The sequence below is a fragment of the Drosophila albomicans genome, chromosome 3, assembly GCF_009650485.2.
Source record: "Drosophila albomicans strain 15112-1751.03 chromosome 3, ASM965048v2, whole genome shotgun sequence".
In the NCBI taxonomy this organism is placed as follows: domain Eukaryota; kingdom Metazoa; phylum Arthropoda; class Insecta; order Diptera; family Drosophilidae; genus Drosophila; species Drosophila albomicans.
In genome coordinates, this window is record NC_047629.2 from 27,458,248 (window position 1) to 27,479,292 (window position 21,045).

At 39.1% G+C, this 21,045-nt stretch overlaps 5 protein-coding genes across 6 annotated transcripts in view; 2 read left to right on the forward strand and 3 right to left on the reverse strand.

The window, feature by feature from the left end:
• Window positions 1–6,171, forward strand: part of LOC117568755 (frizzled-2) — a 102,038-nt gene extending 95,867 nt beyond the window's left edge. The window contains exon 7 of the mRNA XM_052005858.1: window positions 2,797–6,171. Coding sequence (XP_051861818.1) covers window positions 3,003–5,072 — 2,070 coding nt within the window. The 5' untranslated portion in view covers window positions 2,797–3,002 and the 3' untranslated portion in view covers window positions 5,073–6,171. The remainder of the gene's footprint in view (window positions 1–2,796) is intronic.
• On the forward strand, window positions 5,100–8,232 carry LOC117567576 (uncharacterized). Its single transcript, XM_034247652.2, has one exon. It carries the CDS (start codon window positions 5,100–5,102, stop codon window positions 5,442–5,444), a length of 345 nt encoding a protein of 114 aa, XP_034103543.1. The 3' UTR covers window positions 5,445–8,232.
• A 1,270-nt stretch (window positions 8,233–9,502) lies between these two features.
• On the reverse strand, window positions 9,503–13,276 carry LOC117569489 (mucolipin-3-like). The gene is made up of 3 exons (XM_034250670.2): window positions 12,615–13,276; window positions 10,930–11,780; window positions 9,503–10,869 (listed from the first exon to the last, which is right to left on the reverse strand). Exons 1-3 carry the CDS (start codon window positions 13,014–13,016, stop codon window positions 10,131–10,133), a joined length of 1,992 nt encoding a protein of 663 aa, XP_034106561.1. The 5' UTR covers window positions 13,017–13,276; the 3' UTR covers window positions 9,503–10,130.
• A 398-nt stretch (window positions 13,277–13,674) lies between these two features.
• LOC117566520 (uncharacterized) lies at window positions 13,675–16,735 on the reverse strand. Its single transcript, XM_052004187.1, has 3 exons — window positions 14,890–16,735; window positions 13,823–14,018; window positions 13,675–13,759 (listed from the first exon to the last, which is right to left on the reverse strand). The coding sequence occupies exons 1-3, from the start codon at window positions 16,360–16,362 to the stop codon at window positions 13,725–13,727; spliced, it is 1,704 nt and encodes a 567-aa protein (XP_051860147.1). The 5' UTR covers window positions 16,363–16,735; the 3' UTR covers window positions 13,675–13,724.
• Window positions 16,736–17,977: 1,242 nt separating this feature from the next.
• Window positions 17,978–20,471, reverse strand: LOC117568845 (neuropeptides capa receptor). Of its 2 annotated transcripts, none has more exons than XM_034249721.2 (9): window positions 19,897–20,468; window positions 19,537–19,687; window positions 19,384–19,474; window positions 19,126–19,325; window positions 18,878–19,051; window positions 18,747–18,821; window positions 18,523–18,667; window positions 18,252–18,459; window positions 17,978–18,190 (listed from the first exon to the last, which is right to left on the reverse strand). In XM_034249721.2, exons 1-9 carry the CDS (start codon window positions 20,116–20,118, stop codon window positions 18,065–18,067), a joined length of 1,392 nt encoding a protein of 463 aa, XP_034105612.1. In that variant the 5' UTR covers window positions 20,119–20,468; the 3' UTR covers window positions 17,978–18,064. The 2 variants fall into 2 exon arrangements, with proteins under 2 accessions (XP_034105612.1, XP_034105614.1); XM_034249723.2 differs by having other exon boundaries at window positions 18,075–18,190; window positions 18,248–18,459; window positions 19,897–20,471.
• Window positions 20,472–21,045: the final 574 nt, after the last annotated feature.

Genomic DNA, 21,045 nt, shown 5'->3' on the forward strand with positions numbered 1-21,045 from the left:
CATGCCGCGGTCCGGACTCCGGAGGTTCGAGAGCTTGTGCAAACATCGTTGAGACTTGTTGGCAGCGTGATTTTGTATAAATTCTAGACTCAATTTCTTTTGTCGACTGACTCGCTCTCTGCATGATTTGCAAAATGAATGCAATGCCCGCCAACTTGACTCACGATTACTCCTCCAGAGTCTCGAGTCTTGAGTCTCGGGGTCTCGAATTGAGCTTGGGACTTAGTTTTGCCGTTTGCCGGCTGGTGGCTGGTTGCTGGTAGTAATAATTTGTTACTTGTAACGAGCTGCTTCGACCTGCACGCTTGTTAACAATTAAATAAACAATATGAGTCGCATTTTTAGACGAGAGAAACAACAAATCACTAAATAAACATGCCATATGTCCGTATGCCAGACAAACGCAATGAGACTGCCGGAAAGACGGACCAATGGTGATCGGGGCCAAGACAAACACAAACACAAACACACACGCACACAGAAATACAAACACACATACATTTATAATTTGCTACCACTTTCCATGGACCTCGGACTGGACGACGACGACCACTTGAGACATTTTTTTTGTTTTTGTTTTTCTCTCTCCTTCTTGCCAGTCGCTAGCTCTGTCTCTGTCTATTAAAAGCAATATTTATGCATTTTCTCGATAGCTGAGAAAGAGGCACGTTTGCTATTATTTCCAAGCCATTTCCCATGAACACATGTGCGAGCAGAAGTTGAAGTTGCTGCGAGCACTTATTAGTTGGCTAAGGTTCGTAAGCAATAATACTAGTAGTTGGGTGAACCACAGCCAATATTCCATACCCAATACCAATAGCAATCCTAATGTATGCCTTCTATGCCACTCGATAACAGTATCGAGTAGCAGCAGCAGCAGCAGCCATAATAAGGGCGTGTTGTTGTTGTTTTTAGGCCATCCCATCACAAGTGTTTTTCTACCTTACATACATATAGATATCGACACTTGTATGTAAGTTTGTGTGTGTGTGTGTAGATGCACATATGTGGACATGACTACACTTTTGTCCATCCTGCATTTCTCATCAGACTTCTCATCCATTTTGGTCACGTTTTCTATTTAATTGTGAAAGTACAAACACCCATACATGTGAACATAAAAATGCTCACATGTTAGTTTTATAATTACACAGACATACGAAGTGCTGAAATAAAATCATTCAGAATGATTGTTGTTGTTTCGTTGCGTTCATTTAGTTCAAAGCTTAAATCACGCGCTTCGTTCATTTTGTACATAGTTCCTCAAGTATCCTAGTTTTGTTCATTTAGTTCATTGACTAATTTATCGCGCTATCGATTACATGCGATCTCTGCAAATAGACGTTAGACACTGTAATCGATAGCTAGGCAAACGCATTGCATTATTCCCACGCGCATATCTCGATATTGAATTTCAACGTTTATTTGTTGTGAAGGGGGCGAGCTTACAACAATAAAAACAACAACAACTACAGTACTTGGCATTTGCCCATTTTGGCAGCGTTATTTACTTAATTATTTTCAAGTGCTTGGCAAACAATTTTAACACGAAAAATGTTTCAGGCAGGCAGCAACAACAACAACAGAAGCCGCGCCATCAGCCCCCAAAAAAACAAAACCTCTTCAGCGACACGACTAAAGTTTCGTGACTGGGGGTTGATGTGTCGCACAAATGTTATTAATTAAAATGTCATTCATTTAAAAAGTAAAGCAACAAAGGACTTTAGTGCAGCAGCAGCAACGTCGTAGACAAGGAGAGCAAACTAACTACGCAGACTCTTTTGCAGCTGGCGTTGACAGTTTTGCTTCGTTGCTTTTAAGACTTTTGCGACACGAAATTCGCTTCATGTTCTCTGGTATTTTGTGGACCACACGCAGCTGCTGTCGATGCTGCTTCTGCTGCAGGAGCTGCCACAAAAGCCACAAATATGTATGTCATTTGACACTTGCTACTTGTAATATGTAAGAGTCAATGCAATGTACATACGTACTATGTATGTATGTATGAATTTAAACGCCCTTCACTTTTGGCTCCCACTTGACGCCACGCCCAGCTTGACCAGCTGTCAATTTTCGCCTGAGTTCTCACAGCATTTTTGCTCTGAGGCTCTGACCACAGAATGCTTGATGATATTGACATCGATATCGCCACAAAGCTGACACAGTTTCCAAAGATGTCTGACGTCAGGTGGCAACGCTGGTCACGCCACGGTGAACGCTCGCCTCAAACTCCCTGCAATCGGACGTCTTCGGTGCCGTCAAGTGAGCAATTGTCTTGAATTAATTTCTGCTTCATCACACGCCCCATAAGCAAACACACACACACACAGTTGCCCCTTTTTTCCATTGGGCCCTTCGGTGGTCTGCCCTGGTGCTGAGCAAACACTTTGATCAAGCCCATCAAGCAGCTTCCACCAGCAGACGCCGTCAAATTTAATAAAAATCACTGATTTTGATTGATGTGCTCTCGGCTATTGCCCACCGTTCATTGCCCATTGCCCATTGCACATCGCCCAGTCAGCAAATATTGGCGGAAGGGTAGAGACATGTGACACTTCGATGTCGCCCAAGTGTCGCTCCAATTGAAACAAATGAAGCGCATGAAACAGGAAAGAGCAGTTGCAACTTGTCGACACCCCATCAACTACACTTACAGCTCAGCTTTACCAACGAGACAGCTTTTCATTTCTCAAATTTTGTTGAATTCAGTTCAATTTAAACACTGCTTAGACTAAGATCTATTCTTCTTTTTTCCTGCTCCCAATGTAATCGTCTTTTTCTGCTTTCTCTTTGCAGTTAGGCCACGCCGATTGTCAAGCGTTGACAATTTGACGCTGAAATCCTTGGACACAATTCGCTCTTCTCTTAGCGCCAATCGCGAGAGAAGCGTGCGAGTTACAAAGGAAGAGCGAAAGAGAGCGAGAGCGCCAGCTAGAGAGCGCAATACAACTCTGAGTTCAAAGCTCAACACACACATACAAAAGCTAACGGCTACGCACAAAATGCAACACAAAATGAATCTGGCAACGCTGCTGGCGCTGGTGCTGCTACTGGCCAGCAGAAGGAGTTCAGTGCTGGCGGATAGTCCACAGCATATGGGCGGCGGCGGCATGGGTATGGGAATGGGCATGGGATCACACTCAATGGAGGTGAGTCCAGCGCCTGGCTATGGAGTGCCCGCCATACCCAAGGATCCCAACTCGCGTTGCGAGGAAATCACGATACCCATGTGCCGGGGAATTGGCTACAACATGACATCGTTTCCCAATGAAATGAATCACGAGACACAGGACGAGGCGGGTCTGGAGGTGCATCAGTTCTGGCCGCTGGTCGAGATCAAATGTTCGCCGGACTTGAAGTTCTTCCTCTGCAGCATGTATACGCCCATTTGTCTGGAGGACTATCACAAGCCGCTGCCTGTCTGTCGCAGTGTCTGCGAACGTGCTCGCTCCGGCTGTGCACCCATCATGCAGCAGTATAGCTTCGAGTGGCCCGAACGCATGGCTTGCGAGCACTTGCCGCTGCATGGGGATACCGACAATCTGTGCATGGAACAACCTTCGTATACCGAGAGCAGCGGCACCAGCAGCGGTGGTGGCAGTGGTAGCAGTTCGGGCTCTGGTTCTGGTTCTGGAGGAAAGCGTAAGCAGGGTGGCGCCAGTGGCTCTGGTGGCTCCTCATCGACAGCCAACAAGTGCAAGGGCAAGAATTCAAAAAACTGCCAAAATCCCCTAGGAGAAAGGGCAAACGGAAAGGAGTGCACATGCTCATGCCGATCGCCGCTCATCGTCCTGGGGAAGGAGCAGCTAATGCAGCAGTCCCCAATGCTGCACCATCACTGGTACATGAATCTGACTGTCCAAAGGATCGCAAACGTACCAAACTGCGCCATACCGTGCAAGGGACCGTTCTTCACAAACGACGAAAAGGACTTCGCCGGCCTGTGGATCGCCCTGTGGTCGGGTCTATGCTTCTGCAGCACCCTCATGACCCTAACCACATTCATCATCGACACCGAAAGGTTTAAGTATCCTGAGCGACCCATTGTCTTCCTTTCCGCCTGCTATTTCATGGTCGCCGTTGGCTACTTATCACGGAACTTCTTGCAAAACGAGGAGATCGCTTGCGATGGACGTTTGCTGCGTGAGAGCTCGACGGGACCGCATTCATGTACTTTGGTCTTTCTGCTCACCTACTTCTTTGGCATGGCCTCATCCATCTGGTGGGTCATACTCAGCTTCACCTGGTTCCTGGCCGCTGGCTTGAAATGGGGCAACGAAGCCATCACGAAGCATTCGCAGTACTTCCATCTTGCCGCATGGCTAATTCCGACGGTGCAATCGGTTGCAGTCCTGCTGCTGTCTGCCGTGGATGGCGATCCCATTTTGGGCATCTGCTATGTGGGTAATCTCAATCCGGATCATCTAAAGACCTTCGTTCTAGCACCGCTCTTTGTATACCTCGTCATTGGAACCACCTTCCTCATGGCCGGTTTTGTATCGCTCTTCCGCATCCGTTCGGTTATCAAGCAACAAGGCGGCGTTGGAGCCGGCGTCAAGGCTGACAAGTTAGAGAAGCTCATGATACGCATTGGCATCTTCTCCGTGCTCTACACAGTGCCAGCCACAATTGTCATTGGCTGCTATCTCTACGAGGCCGCCTACTTTGAGGACTGGATCAAGGCACTCGCCTGTCCCTGCGCTCAGGTCAAGGGACCGGGCAAAAAGCCGCTGTACTCGGTGCTCATGCTCAAGTATTTCATGGCACTAGCCGTGGGCATTACCTCGGGCGTCTGGATCTGGTCCGGCAAGACGCTAGAGAGCTGGCGTCGCTTCTGGCGGCGACTCTTCGGTGCGCCCGATCGCACTGGTGCCAATCAGGCATTGATTAAGCAAAGGCCGCCAATACCGCATCCATATGCGGGCTCGGGAATGGGCATGCCCGTGGGATCGGCAGCGGGATCGCTGTTGGCCACGCCCTACACACAAGCGGGCGGTGCTTCGGTGGCATCGACCAGCCACCACCATTTGCACCACCACGTTCTCAAGCAGCCGGCGGCCAGTCATGTATGACATGGAGAGTCGGGAGGAGCATCAACCATGGGTGGCGGCAGCGTGCTGGGTGGTCACGGCACACTGATGAGCACGGCGGGCATGAGCAATAGTACGGTCGGTGGCGGCGGTATGTCTGGCATGGGAGCTCCTCCTGGCAGCTTGTTACAACAGGGCGGTGTTGGCGCCAATGGCGGTGCACCCGGTAATGTTTACGGCAATGTCAATGGTGGCGGTGTTGGGGGTGTTGGTGGCGCCGGCGTTGGCGGTGGGCAAAGCACAGCGCCCGGTTCGGTTATCGATTCGCGAGCTGTATCCGTGGTGGTTACTCTGCCCGGCGGGCCGGGCTCCCAACATCCGGGGCAGGCGTTGAGCGACTATGGTCCCATATAGTTAATGGTACGCCCGGACACCGCGCACTGGGTCTCAACGAGTAGCTTCAGCCAGCTGTAAGAGCGCAGTTGTCAGCTCCAGCACCTGAACGAAGTCTCATTCTACTCTAAACATCTCTTGATCTCTATCTCTGTCTCAATTCTCTGTGCTGCACTATTAGCAATTTCTTTTTCAGAGGTTTGAAAAGCAAAGCCATATTAATTTTTTGTAGCCGTAGTTTGTTTACAGAGTTTGAACTATTTGCGTAACATTCTAGTCGAAAAAATAAACAAAAAGCCTTTGAAAAATGTTAAAGCGTGCAGAAGAACGATTAAGAGAAAGAGAGCGAGAGATAGAGAGAGAGCGAGAAAGTTGAAGCGCAAGTTACCGTTAGCCAGGCGCGTTTGTTCTGCAGCCTCCCCCATTTAAAGCATCTGTTCTTTTTTGGTTCTTTCCATTAGTTTCTTCAACGAAATAGACTGAGAAAACAAAATGATAAGTAAATACAATACACATAACAAATAGAAATCGCGAAGAAGAGAACAACAAAAGAGAGCTAAAGCGAAAGAATAAACTCTGCCCACACTGCCAAGTCAGAGCCACGAGCCATATTTCGAAATTACAAGTAACTTTTAATCAAACTACCTAAACTATTAACCTTAAACCTAAACCTAAAGCTATACCTAAACCTTAAACATAGAGAAAACAAAAACAAAACACATTTCGAATTCGCATTCGCATAGAAAACTACGATTATTAAGGGTTGTCGCAGTATCAGAATGAGAGAGCGCACAGTGTTGCAAGGAAACCATTTGTAAATTATTTAATCTAACTTAAGGCATTATCCAGCACTATTTTTTGTACATATTTTCAAATTGCTCTTAGTTTGTAAACGACTTTTTTTATAACTTACAATCCTAAACTAAACTAAAAACGTAAACTAAACTACACGAAAACAAAATAGAAATATGAGGACATCAAACGTAATTTGCATTTTAGCGTCACAGGCAGCGCTGCATTTAAGCTCAAAAATTGAATTTAATTTTTACAAAAATTCCCTAAAAACACAACACAAAAAAAATGAAAAAATATAATATACGAAAAGTGTATGGAAGAAGATTTTGCCAAGTTCAGCTGCAGTCAAACGCAGGGCATTTTTTGCATTTATAAAGCAAAGGAAAATTGTATAAAGTAAACATTTATATAATAGTATTAAATAAATGTAATGTTAGTTGTAAACGGAAATCCCCAAAAAACGAAAAAATATCTTTCAAGCATTAAAAACTATTGTATTTTTATTTAATATTTGCATATATTTATATATATTAATATATAAATATGATGATGTAAGGAAAAGCGACAATTTAACTGTTGGCATTTTAAAACCCGCATCACATACGAAAGAAAACAAAAAGAAAGCAAAACAATTATATAATAAATTATATAATATAGCGTAGAAACTATGTGTGTAATGTTTTAGCAACTATAACTATTTCTATAAACAAAAACAAAAAAAAACGAAAACATGAAAAGTTGTAATAAAAATTATTTAAAAAAACACAAATTTATCTTATGAGTTCTTCATTTCTTTATATTCTTTATTTCATTTTAAACGTAATTTCATTATTTCAGCGTATTTCAACTTTTAATAAGGATGTTTGCATGTTTGCTTTATTTATAATTTTGTTTAAATTTGTTTAACTTTTAGCATTTACACGAGAACCCTCAACACTTATACGTATCATAAAAACGAAGCTCTCCAAGTTAAGCGAACAAAAGAACAAACGATAAGCAAAAAAACCAAAAAGTAAACATTAATTAGCAAATTTCTCTAAATGACGTACAATGTTTAATATACATACATATAATGAAAAGTAAAACAATAACAAATTACCAAATACGAAATACGAAAATACAAGATACGCGTACTATTCGATGTTGTTAATAAGCTTAATGAACAAATACAAAAAATAAACATAAAGAATATTGCTAGCCAGTAGCATTTAGTTTGCGAGGAATTTGTGCGAAATCTTTAAAGAATTTCTCACATTTCGGCGTTTTACATTTTAGTTTTGGGCGTAAATAGTAAACGCTTTTATCAAGAAAGTAAAATTAATAAATCATTATAAAATAAAATATACTTATTAAAGGCTAACGAGTGTAACGAATATACGTAAATGACAACCAGTCAAAAGGCAAATGTAAAAAAAAAAAAAAAAAAAACGGAAAAATGGAAATGAATATTCTTGAGCAATTTTACGTTGATTTTGTGTGATTGAAAATTAGTTTTCTAAATTGATGAAAAGTAAAAATGAATTGCAATTTGCGAATGTATACGATTTTTAATTTTTTCCAACGAAAAAAGAAAATTAAAATTTATAAATAATAATGAAAAAAAAAAATGGAAACAATATTTCATAAATGGATTTGGAAAAGCTGGGTGATTGATGGATTGGTTGAAGTTACACAAAACCAGAAACTTGACGTCAAGTGTAGTTGTGAATTGTATTTTGTGAAATGTAATTTAAAAACCATAAACAAATATTAAATGAAGATGCAAATGAAGAATAAAGAAAAATCAAACAAATTATATATACAATGCATATTTATATATATTTAAAGAAACATAATGAACGGCATTAAATACTTTAACAATACAAATAATGCAGACATTATTTTATTTACACAAGAAATTACATTTTTTAAATCCAAATTAAATGCGATGCTGTCTGTATATTGTGCACATTTCAATTGGCACTGAATTCGTTAACAACAGCAACAATATCCACAACAATAACAACAACAACAACAGCAACAAATAAACCATCAACAAAAGAAATAAAAAACAAGCAAAAAACAAATAATATTAAATACATTTGTAATTGAGAAAAGGAAACCATTTAAAATAAAATCTAACAACATAAAATATCGATTTTCATCTACGACTATTGCACTGGGGTGAGGATTGAATCTCAGGCTAATAAGATGGTAAATGGCCTATTGGAGGCGATAATGTGCGGACCTAACATTTATTAGCCATCCTGAACAATAGAAAAACGATTTCTGTGCAAAATTAATGCTTTTTATGGATCCTTTGCTCAACTGCAAACAGTTCATTAGCCTTAAACTTTCGCTTGGATTTGACAGACCCAAGTCAATGCATCCAGTTAATGGTCCACTTTCGTAAAATAAACTGACCTCCTATTTGGCTTTAAACACTGAAGTAGATATTTTGTATATAGTTGTATACTTGACGACTTGACCCACAGCTTTGCCTTCATACATTTGTATTTTGATGGATTTTTTATTTCAGCCTCAAAGTATGCAACAAAAAATTTATTTGCTGAACCTGTACAAATTAGAAAAAAGATCCTAGCTCTGCCATATCCTTACGCATCTTAGCAGGACTTGTTGCATTCGATTCGTGGAGGCAAAATTTATCGATTGGCATCAAAATATTATGGGGCCATCTAAGAATCCCACACTTGTAAAATTTCGACTTCGGGGCGATGAAGAAATTGCCTAAATCATAAAATCTTGTCTAGCTTCAAAAGTAGAAGGACGATTTGAGTGTCCTTTTGCCTGTTATTAGCCGCATAAAAAATATATCGTTTGACACTAATTTCAGCTTGATCCTTCCAAGGACACGGGTGATATAACAAGTTTTCTGTAAACAAAAAAGTCCTTTTATCTCAGCTGCTCGAAGGATTTTCAAGGACATTTATATGGATTCTGCTTCTAGGTGGTAATATCCATTGATCTGGTAAAGGACATCCATATCGTCCTTGAAATGGCGAAGTTACGACGGTAAAAATGATTTTTCGACAATTTTTGCATACCTCCCCCTTGGAACATTTTTTGAAATTTTCGAAAATTTTTTTTGTTGTATCCTGGAAATCCTTGAATATCAGTCGATAGTGTTGGCCTGTGTGAACACAAAAATGCATGTCTTTTCGAAAACCCTTCAGATCCTGCTGAGTTATAGCTAAAATTAAAATGTCCTTTAAACGAAAATAAATTTTATCTGTGCCATATCCTTGCACATTTTGACAGAACTTATTGGTTTCGGTTTGTAATTATGCAGCTAAAACACTTTCAGATAGGCTCAACAGTTTTATTGCATTTTTGGATATTTTACAAGCGCTTCATTGTAAACATAAATCTATTAAACATATTAAACTACAATTACAATATTATTATTTTTGAATTCAGTGACTTTCTTATTTGTACGTAAACTCGTTTCGATAAATCGTGTACATGGAAGATCTTGATGCCATTTGTATACCAAAAATGTTCCCATGCTACTCATATCATGTTCTCATGCTATTGTTTTGTTATTTCATACGTTATCACACTCATTTATATATAATAATATATATACATTAGGTTTTAACTTGGTATTGTGTTCATACTATAATATCTTTTGTTTTGAATTGAAAATCTATCTATGGACTCAGCTAATGCTGCCAGTCGCGCATCTCGTCATTGTAGATTGAAAAAATGAACTTACTAGAGAAACTGGCAGTAGATTTTCGTGAATAATTCTCATTGTACGTACGTAAATTGGAGGTCCTCATTTCAAGCTCATGACCAGTAAACTTTGGCTACGAAAAAATTGGTAAAATCAATATACAACAAGCTAACAACAATATTGACTAAGCTTATAAGGCATAAAAACAAATTTCTATGGCTCATCAATTATGATCATCACTTCATAATACTCGATAGACTTGTGTAGCCGCTGGCGCCTTGAGCAGGCTCCGCTCGTCGTCTACAACAATGACAGCAGCAAATGCTTTTCATCACATCCAAAAAACTGGTCTGCTCAAAGTCATCCAGATCGTTCATAAATACACCAGAGCTAATGTCCTCGGCGGTTCGGGTGCCCACAAAGGCTTTGAGATCGGAGATTGGGAATCCCTCCTTATAGTACGACTTAATCGTATCGTATGCATCCATAATAACCGCAATAAACAGTGATAGCACCACATAGATGTATAGCGATATGAACGAGTACAAATAGATCTGACAGAACCACCAAAGCCAAGTCGCTTTAGTCGAGAGCGTCGCAAAGGTCGCGAACATGTCATCGCCGTTGATCAACGCAAATAGGCACTCTGAGGTAGTGGCCAACGAACGGAACTTCATGTGATAAGGTCCCAGTATAAGCCAGCCGCAAAATACAAATCCGGCATAGATCAACAGGGCGGCGATTAAAAAGCGTAGTATTTTCGGCGCCGCTTTCTTCAATGTGAGTATTACAACATTATAGGTCTTGAAGAAGCCCAAATAACGCAGCACGCCAAACCATACGAGCATATTGCCAATGCCCAAAAATAAGGAGCAGGTGTCCCATTGATCCACCACCATATAACGACCTTCGATTTGTTCCTTCAGCGCTGAGCCAATAATCAGCAGCACATCATTAAAGATTATCATAATATACCTAAAAACAAAAACAATCTCATTAAAATGCAATCCGTATTTTAAATCTTATTTTACGCACCAGAAGTTGACAAACTCCAGGCGGCCATCGAAACTCAGTTCCTTGCCAAAATGTGAACGGAAGAAGTTTACCGTAGTGCATCTCAGCAAATAGGCTCGCCAAAGAGCGCGAATACACAGTGAAAAGGATAAGGCACATGTTAGCAACACAAAGATGTTCAGAATACTTCTGAGTATTGCATCAAAATGCGCTTCCGATATGAAATCCGTATCGCCTTTGCACTTTAAACGCGTTGCTTCCGCATCTAGCGATAGCAGCATTTGTCCATCGTGATCTCGATTGTTAAACAATATTGATACATCAAACTTAAAGCAATCCGGTGCAGACAATGGTCCTCCATTCGCCTTAAAGTTCACAGTCTTGATCTTGAACGTCAACTCCGCTGTCACTAGCGAAGCAAAGTTGACTTCAACTCCACGATCTTCTAGATATTGTTCCACTCCAATAGTTGATACATTTTGTGGTAATTTCTCGCATATCTTCTCGATATGCGGATCAAAGATATACGATTCATTAAAGCCAAAAATGGTACCCTCCTTATAGTTCCACAGGCAGAGCGTTAATGGCGGCATCGTATTGTTCGGAGTGGGATAAAAATATGGTCCAATGGAATGACTGATATTGTCATATCCCACAACCGCATATTGCACAGTGTCGAAGAACTCGGATTTTTTATATAATGCAAATGGTCCCACTGCTGGAGGATAGCTCTCGACTTCTCGTGAAGAATCCCATCCATTCAAAAACAAATGCGAAAATGCAATACGATTATCCCAGGTATAGTTGATGTGGTTATATCGTGAATGGGCAAACAGACATAACTGCATCGTCACCAAAACAATCTTGACAATCTGTAAAACAAAAGGTATGAATAATGTGCGCATAATTCCAAAGAAGTCAGATATCAAATTGATAAGGCAAATCATATTTTGTTAAAAAGTCCCGCCACTTTGTCCCCAATTCAATTCTTATGCCAGGGACTACTCACGTATTGATAATTTCTTAATAAACACTATAAACGTTTTCTATAAATACGCTAAAATGCTTTATGGGGTATTGCTAGTTACGTCATGCTGTCTTATCTTCTGTAGGCTCGTACTTCTTATAGTTATATGCTATAGTTTGGCTTTGAACTTGTGCAAATGACAAGAAACCCTAGACGGTAAATAATATTAATCATGCCCACGCACAACTAGAAAAAAATCCCCAATTAAGCTATGAATTTATCAAGTTAAGTAATATCTTTAAAAAATATTGTGCCTGCACAAGTACCAAGCATTATTACGTACTTTTTCAAGTGTGATTTTCTAAAGATAAGCGAAATAGTGTAACTGTTGCCCTTGCTTTAACGACAAACTGAAAAACTTTGCGGTTGTTGAGGTCTCTAATTGTTCCCATTTAGCTGGCGCACACGCTAAAAGCTAAGCAAATACAATTTCCTCTGAGGCGCACATTGATTACAACGAGAAAAACATACAAAACAATATTCCAAAGATGTGTCACACAAACAACAGACAGACGGAGACAAACAGACAGCAATTATTCGGCCCCTTGTTTTGGCTATCGAATTGAATCACGTGACACGATGCGAGACAATTAAAAGCTCAACAGATGAATGCACTCAGCTTAGTGATGTACACTCATCTTACATACACATGCAATAAGTGTGCAATTATTCAATTTACCTGCACCACAAATTTGTAGGGAAACTTGCGTCGCGCCTGCCACTTCTCAATGGGATTCATAAAAAAGAACTGCAGCTTGCGACGCATACGCTCCTCGTTGTAGGATGATGCCGAGGATGTTGGCGCTGGAAACTCCGGCTGCTCCACATGACCTTGTGGCGACATCGATGTGGTTGCTGCTGCTGCTGTCACAGTCACTACAGGCGTCGATTGTAATTCCATGCGTCGTCTCAATATCCTGGTGTTCACGTACTCCTCATCGCTTTCACAGCGTGAGTTCTCCCCGCTGCTAGGCGTATGTGGGTGGTGTTGGGCAGCTTCATAGCTGTCGGTACGGCGTTTAACGGCTGGAGCTGCAGCTGCTGCAGCAGAATTAGCAGCTCCAACGCCGTAATTTTGCATTTCAATGTATTGCACTGGCTGCGTCTCGAGGTCGCAGGGCGCTGCGTTGTTGACTTGGTGTAGAGATTTTCTTTTGCAGTGATTCCGTCAACATGCAAAAGAAATTCTACACACGCGCAACAGGCAAACGAATCTTGGTTATATATAGAATGCTGTGGTGAAGCTAGCGACGCTTTTCGACCGAAATTATAATAAATACTGCCCAAAATAATAATAGACGTACGCGAATCGCTTTGTTTGCGTAAAGATAGTATCGATACTAATTAAGGCAGCGATAAATACATCCATCTCGCTCATTTTACCATACGATATTTATGGTAACGACCTTATCGATAAAGAAATTAATGCGTTGTGGATATAAATTTAATTTTTTAAATATATTCAACGAGATTATAAAATACGCTAGACTTCAAAATTATTCCGTTTTATTTATTCAATATACATTTTTGTTTACCGAAAATGTTTATAGCAATTGTATTCACATATCGAATATTTATTTTATCGATCGACCACCACACCCCAGTCATGACAACGATAACATTTATCAACAAGAGCGCTAATTTTTAAATGAAGTATGATTGCTTGATTTCAAAGTAATTCACACATCAAGTTCATTAAATGCTTTATTTTTCTTAAATCAAAAATAAATAAACTTATAATAAGGAATTATATCTAAGCAAATAAATATTTTAAATATAAAGCTTATATTTAAGAACATGATCCTTTACTCTTTATGGAAACCTCTGCAAAGGAATTAAATAATGATTAGATATATAAATATGATATTATTGTTAAAAATAGCATACCAATATTCAAGCAGGATGAATAACATTCTAGTTGTGATTCCCCAGTGTACATATATCCATCGGAGCCACAGACAATTTCATCATTTTCATCGTAAACATTGGCACAAATCTTCTCACAATAAGCTTCCTTGTCCGTTTCGAGCTCGGCTGGATCCGGTGTGACTGCAGGCTGTGGATTTGGCTGCACTTCCGCATTCTGAAAATAGAAATAAACAATGTGTTTAATCAGATAAATAAAGTTCAATTGTAGTAAACAGTTAATTGTTGTAAAAGTGGTGAAAGCAATAAAAAATTAGATCACCCGAAATTAAATTGGTCTCAATGGCTTTAAAGTTATTTAGCATTTTGGTTAATTTACAGCTGATTAAGATCTTCAAATTACTTCACGCAATTCTCATCAAAAACAAGATCGGACCCAGACAACCATAAATAAGAAAACGATATTGTGGCCGACTCACATAATTGAGCGGTTTTTTGGCATTTGTTAAGAGTGGAAAGTTGCTGCGCGTTCTTCGGGCTTTGAAACTGTTTTTGTGGCCAAAGATTTATCAGGAAATTTGATACACAGCGTTATCGATCTTATTTACATTTTAATTGATACACGAGATGCCATTTGAACTCTTTTTATCATCCAGCGACAGTACAAACAAGAACAGACCATTTGTAAATGTTTAGATCCAAACAACAATAAATAATGACTTGGGTGTGGTACAAAAATAAGAAAAGAATACACATACGAAAGCTAGAGTCGACTTTTTAACACCCGGTAACATAGTTAAAGAATACCAAATTTGAGTTTACGAAAGTAACGGATTTTTGAATAACTTTGTAAGATTTTAATAATCTTAACATACAGAAAGTTTCTAGGCGCTTTTCGACTCGTTTTATTACGAATGAAAATGAATTTGTAACTCGTTTATTTCGCCTTGAGTGGTAAGAGGCGGAAGTGAAGAAATTCTAACAGAAACTTATCTATCCAGGTCATACAGCTTTGGAAATCTAGGTTATGCAGACAGACGATTATGGATCGGTATATGACTTAGTAGAGTTCACTTTTCAGTGCTTACCTTATTAGCATATTCATTATTATCCTTAGCGATGACTGGAACTTCCTGCACTGGCTTTACGTTCTCAATAATTGGAGCTGCGCTGACCGTGGGGATGTGAGGAGTAGAGGGATGTGTCTCGTAATAAAACTTTTGTCCCTGCGGCGCATTTGTGTAGCTGGCAGAACCTTTAATGGCATCGTGTTCGGTAAACTCAAATCTCAGGGGTTCTGGCTTTTCTGTCTTATGCCAAACATGGCTGTAGGTCACAGGTGGTGTTTGAGCTTTAGGTTGAGGTGCAGGTTGGGGTTGAGTTGGTTTCGAAGCTAATGAAGTAGATAAAATGTGCTTCACCGATTTGTTGCCATCGGACTTAACGACAAAGGAATTCTGACCCGCCTGATAACTGCCTCGAACCACAGCCGAATTGCCAGGAGCAGGATCCTGTTGGTAGAAGAGATCTGCTGCACGCAAAGGTTTGTTGTAACTGGATGAAGCACTTGTGTCCGGCAGGTGATGCAATTGGGGTTGGGCTTGTGGTTCCTTTTGTATTAATTTTTGCTGCTGATGCTGATACTTGATTTGATCGCGTTCCAGATCGATTTGCTTGTAGTTGGGCTCATGTCGGGGCAGGAAATACTCGTTGGTGCTCATGAAATGCAAATACTCCTCAGCTGCTTTCGTCAATTTTGGGGGCACAGCGGGCTGCGACTGCTGATAGTTTTGTCCAAAGTTGGCCGCCGCTTTAGCCGCATTCTCAGCATCTTCGTAGACAGCATAGCTATTCTGGGCTTGTCCAAATTGATTGTATTGCAGAGCTTGTTTCGTGGCGACATCGGCATAGGCTGCTGCCTGTCCAAATGACTGCACTTGCCCTTGACTCAGTCCCAGTCCCTGACCGTGTCCTTGACCATGTCCCTGGCCCTGTCCTTGCCCTTGAACTTGTGCCTGCTTGTAGGCCAGATATTTGTTGGCCTCAACTGGAATGGCGTGCTGTTGAATGGGCGCGTAATTGGGGAATTTGTTGACTTCACTTTTTATAGCAACACCATTGAAATGAGGCGATGCCTTAAAGTTCTGTGTGTATTGATTGGATTGATGATTGTACTGTTGAATCTCTTTAGGCCTGTAGAACTGACTCTTGCCCACATCCAGCACAGCAGCATCCTTGGCATGTGCAAAACGTCCTCCATTCGGGAAATTGTTATTGAATTCGCGACGTATCAATTGCGGACCTGGCGGTGGCCTCCAGCCAGCTGGTGGATGTACATTTTCCACACTCGGACGAACGCGAGCGAACTGCCCAGGAGCATTAGCACGACGATTTATGGTGGCAGGATCGGTTAGAAATCGCATAAGACGAGCACTACGCGCCGCTGTCGAGGGACTCAATTCGAGATTCAGGCCTTCCACCGACAGAAGGAGGCAGCCAAGGATAATAAGTATCACATTCACCGTAAGAGTTGGCATTTTAATTCTTCTGCTATTCCACATATTAAGTGCGTTTGGAGTCTGTTGAAAGTGGAGCTAGTATTGAGAAATTGTTTCGCGACACGCGTGTCTTTCAGCTGCGACTGTCGATAAGCATTTAATTCCCCACTTGGCCACACAGCTGTCGCTTGACGGTTTGTCGTCAGTCAGTTCTTCAAACTTTTACTTTACTTTTACCCACAAAAAACCAACAAATAAACAAATTCCAATTTTTGTAAATTTAACACACACAAACAGTGGAGCATGCGCATTGGCAGCTTCTTTTGTTTCGAACTGGTTGTTCGTTAGATTGATCTCTCCGAGTATATTGCGGTATCGGTTTTTTTTATGTATGTTTTCTGAACCTGGTCTCTGGTCTCGGTCTGTCGTCTTTGGGTCAAATGCTGCGACTAACGTTCGTTTGCCTGCAGATCTCCTACAGAACAAAGCGCTTGAATTTTTTTTTTATTTGTATTTGTGTAGTGCAAGTATGCAAGGAACCGGATTGATCAGTTCACCACAACTGAAGAAGCACACAACACGAACTCACACAAATTGTGTTGCAGTCCAAGTCTCAAAAACCAATCATAAATCATGTCTCTAAATTTTCCCAACTCCAAGTTCATTTAAAGAAGCCCATAGGCATAATTTTCTCGACGAACTTTAAACCCAAAATATGTGCTAAGCATAGTAAAGTCGTTGGCTACACGGTATTAGCAAGTCGTAGCCAATCAAGCAGAGGCCTCAATCTTGTTTTAGCTTATCTCGTGGTGAGTGTCACATCTGTGTCTTTTGAAACCAGTTTCGAGATTTCTTTTGCGAACTTCTGTACGAAAACCTATGTAAAGCAAATGTTATAATGCACTCGCAATTTCCGACAAATTGCTCTCTAATCACAATCAGTCCAACAACTTATTTATTTATTATTACAACCAGTGTTCGACGAAAGTTGAAGCTAATAGAGTATTGAGAGTTCGAGAATTTTTGGGCTGCGGAGTGAATTTTTATGCTCGAAGCTAAGTAAAGCATGTAAGAAAGTTGCAATGTGAATGTGATCGACTGTGAAATATCCGGAATGAATAAAGTAAAAAATTGTAAAACAAAATTTTAATAAAAATTATTCTTCTTTCATTCACATTATTACTACTACTTTTAGATTAAATTTCCAAATTAAGAAATTTTATAGTTTCTCTGTAAAAGTTTTTGTTTTTTATTTATCTGAATCGAATATGAATATTTATGAACAGATATTCATAGAATGTTAACATTCATCGTAAATATACTTACATTTTGTATTCTTTAGTTTGATTAGCGAAAGCAGTATACCCCATTATCCTCCAGCTACCGGGTACAACTATTTTAATGCCCATGCAGCCGAATTGTAATACGCATGATAAAACTTTCACTGCTGCTTTTCGGTTTTGTTTTTGAATGATTCCAGTTATTGTTATTTAAATGATCGTAGCAGACAGTTAGACAAGCATAACTATTCATGAAATAATACTGTTACTTCAATAATATAGCTTGATGAAATAATTAAGATCTAACTTTCTGAGTTGATTTATTCAAGTTCAAAAGAAAAGCACAACATATGTAATTTCCGGCAATTAACCGATTCATTTCTATAAAGATACTTTTATTGTTATTTATATTAGGAGTTGTATACATTTATTTAAATAATTATAGTTAGAGATAGATATATTCATTCATAGATATACATGTATATTCAATTTTCCTCTCTTAAGTCTTCTAGCTTTTCTTTAATTATCTCATTTGGACAGCCACTCGTATTATTCCCCAGAACAATCACAATGTTCGTTGTATTAAGTACAGGAAAATCGCTTATTGTTTTCTACAAGAAATAGCGAAAGGAATAAAGTTTGTTAGGGAAATGATAATGTTCACCTACTTACAGAATGCACTCGACTATATGGAGTATCAGCACCTAGACTGGTTGTTACGCTGGAATGTCGAAAACTTCTCTGGTTCCTCATAAAACTCGACTGTTCCCTCAGTAGTCCATTGTTATAATAGCCAACAACCTTTCTCCCACAAAGCACCTCCTTAAAGGCAACTCTATATCGGCGAGACATAATATTATATAGGATCGGATTAACAGTGCTGAAAGAAAGGGAATTTATTTGTATATTATATAAAATATTTTTAACTTTAAATTTAACCTACCAAGAAATATAATATGCAAAGCCCGCTATAGAGAAGAGCCATTCATTTATCTCTTGGTAATGGAGATTGTCTTTGGCATATAAGAACCACATTCGTTGCAAATGAAATGGGAACCAGCACACAAAAAATGTGACAACAACGGCAGCTAAATTGTATAAATATAGAAATATAAAAAAAGTTAAACATTTCCTCTAGATCTTCATTTTCTTCATTTCTATGCTTACCCAACATTCGGATGACGGCTTTTTTCTTCTTCTGTGAAGTGCGAGATTCTCGATTTCTGGAGCCCTCCTGAACTCCTGCAAGCAAACACTGCAATCATTATCATTAGTAAATAAAAAAAGTGTAAACATACCTAAGTCTTTGGTGGCTCTGCTTCGAATTTTAGCACCCATGCGACCATATAGCAATATTATGAGTATCATGGGAATAATGAAAAATATGCTAATGGAAATCTCAAATATTGGGAATTTTTCGGGAAACCCCAATTCGATTGAACAGAAGGCAGAGTCCTCTATGAGAGTTCCATCTGTAAGTATTTTATTAAATTGCACAAGTTACAAAAACAAAAAACAAAATATTTATTAATAATTCGAGTCATACCAATTGGATACTCCAGCATTTGAATTTTAGACTTGACTCCAAATGGTATGGCAATTATAAAACTTACAATCCAGAGGGCTGTAATAATTTTAACTGCTCGTTTAAGGCCTGTCATGGTGTACAAATGTAATGGATGACAAATCGCTAAGAATCGCTCCATGGAAAAGGCCACAATTGTGAATACCGAGACAGATGAGCATCTGGAATAATATAATCCTTTTTAAAGTATCTATATTCCAGCAGATTTTGTTGTCTTACGCTTCAGAAATGAATGCCCGCAACTTGCAAAATGGTGAACCAAATAAATATGGATATTGATGCCAGTAAAGAAAGATTTCAGTGGGCAAACCTATCAAGTATATTAGATTAGCAAATAATTCTCTTGATGTACTGATGTCAGATAAGTCCCACCTAGAAGCAGATAGATAAGATCCGATACAGCCAGACTAAACAGGTAATAGTTAGTTGCTGTGTGCATAATTTCGTGTCTGATTATCACCATACAGAGCAGGACATTTCCCAATACACCAGTTAAGAAAATGACTCCATAAATCATGGTTATCTACAGAGCAATAGTTTTTGAAATCCAAAGTTAGTTTACATCGAAAGGGAAAGGAAAATTAAGTAGATAATTGTAATATGAAACAAATCTTTAAGATATTATTTCTATTTTCTTAATAGGAATGTATAAAATTTGTAAAAGAATTCTTTATTTTAATAGGAAGCGTAAACCTATTTACATAAATTCTAGGAAACAGCCACAAAACTTACCATCAACGCCTTGTGAAGCGGCAATGATTGTGGTCCAAGTATGTAAGCTGTGTATTCAACGGTCGTACAATTGATTTGAGGACATCCATTATCATTATCGTACGGTTCAGTTGTTGATGATATTGTGGCCAAATATGTGCTTAGATTCGATGCAAGCCAACTTGTCGATGCTGTTGTCATATTTAAAATGTCTGGAGAAATTGTGCTTTCAAAATTTTCCATTTCACAAAAATTGCAATTACAAAATAAAAATTTAATTTTCGGTAGTTTAAATAAAAGATCACAGATTAGATACAAGAAGCTGAAGAGCTATTTCAACTATACAATCACTGCACACATTTTGAAGGATTTTCGAATAAATTGGCAACCGAATATCGAAAATATAATTATTCGGAGAACGGAGAAAACTACGAGTAAGCTGTCGGTTTCAGTTGCCGGCACGTAATAGCGCAATTTTTAGATGACCGCAGATTACTGTTCATACAAAATCATATTCAGATAAGAATAAACAGTTTGCAAATATGTACTTTTCTTCTTACTATGCGCCAAGGCGGGTAATTAATCTTTCAAAATAAACCACAAACGTACTTGCTCGCACACACCTACAATCATTTGAATTTAAAATACCCACAATTGGTAATACGATATAATTTCAAATTTAAATTAATTATATTAAATGTAAAGTCAAGAATTTTCATACAATAAATTGTTTAATGTTCTCAAATAAATTTCAACGGCAGCTGTCTAGTTTTTTTAATCTGAAAATGTTTATTTACAAAGAATATAGAAACACTAATAAACAAATCAATAATTACGCTTGAAACTCTTTTTAAATATTTGTTGTCTTGAAACATTTGTATGAATGCACATACACATGTACTTTTGCGCAGACAATATAATTAAAGCTTGTAAATAAATAAGTAAAGAGGTAAACATTTAAATTGATTAGATAAAATCCAACTTATGCAAATAGCAGCAAAAAGATAAATTCAACAAAGAGCCCGTCGTGCGACTCACAATGTTAATCACTTTATACTCGCACATACATACATACATCTATATACACATAACATACTACTATACACGGTATGATGTGTTTGGTGTAGCTTTTTATTTTCTTTTTTCCACATTTTTAAGTTGACTTACAAC

What these genes read in the sequence shown, in the direction of transcription:
- LOC117567576 (XM_034247652.2), top strand. Translation starts at nt 5,100, where the DNA reads ATGGGTGGCGGCAGCGTGCTGGGTGGTCACGGCACACTGATGAGCACG.
- LOC117569489 (XM_034250670.2), bottom strand. Translation starts at nt 13,016, where the DNA reads ATGCAAAATTACGGCGTTGGAGCTGCTAATTCTGCTGCAGCAGCTGCA. An exon ending in CCTACAAATTTGTGGTGCAG is followed by an intron (nt 11,781 to 12,614) that starts GTAAATTGAATA and finishes TTTGTTTTACAG; the next exon opens with ATTGTCAAGATTGTTTTGGT. An exon ending in CTGGAGTTTGTCAACTTCTG is followed by an intron (nt 10,870 to 10,929) that starts GTGCGTAAAATA and finishes TTTTGTTTTTAG; the next exon opens with GTATATTATGATAATCTTTA.
- LOC117566520 (XM_052004187.1), bottom strand. Translation starts at nt 16,362, where the DNA reads ATGTGGAATAGCAGAAGAATTAAAATGCCAACTCTTACGGTGAATGTG. An exon ending in ATAATGAATATGCTAATAAG is followed by an intron (nt 14,019 to 14,889) that starts GTAAGCACTGAA and finishes TTCTATTTTCAG; the next exon opens with AATGCGGAAGTGCAGCCAAA. An exon ending in TTCATCCTGCTTGAATATTG is followed by an intron (nt 13,760 to 13,822) that starts GTATGCTATTTT and finishes ATTCCTTTGCAG; the next exon opens with AGGTTTCCATAAAGAGTAAA.
- LOC117568845 (XM_034249721.2), bottom strand. Translation starts at nt 20,118, where the DNA reads ATGGAAAATTTTGAAAGCACAATTTCTCCAGACATTTTAAATATGACA. An exon ending in AATGCTGGAGTATCCAATTG is followed by an intron (nt 19,052 to 19,125) that starts GTATGACTCGAA and finishes AAATACTTACAG; the next exon opens with ATGGAACTCTCATAGAGGAC. An exon ending in AGCCGTCATCCGAATGTTGG is followed by an intron (nt 18,668 to 18,746) that starts GTAAGCATAGAA and finishes TATACAATTTAG; the next exon opens with CTGCCGTTGTTGTCACATTT.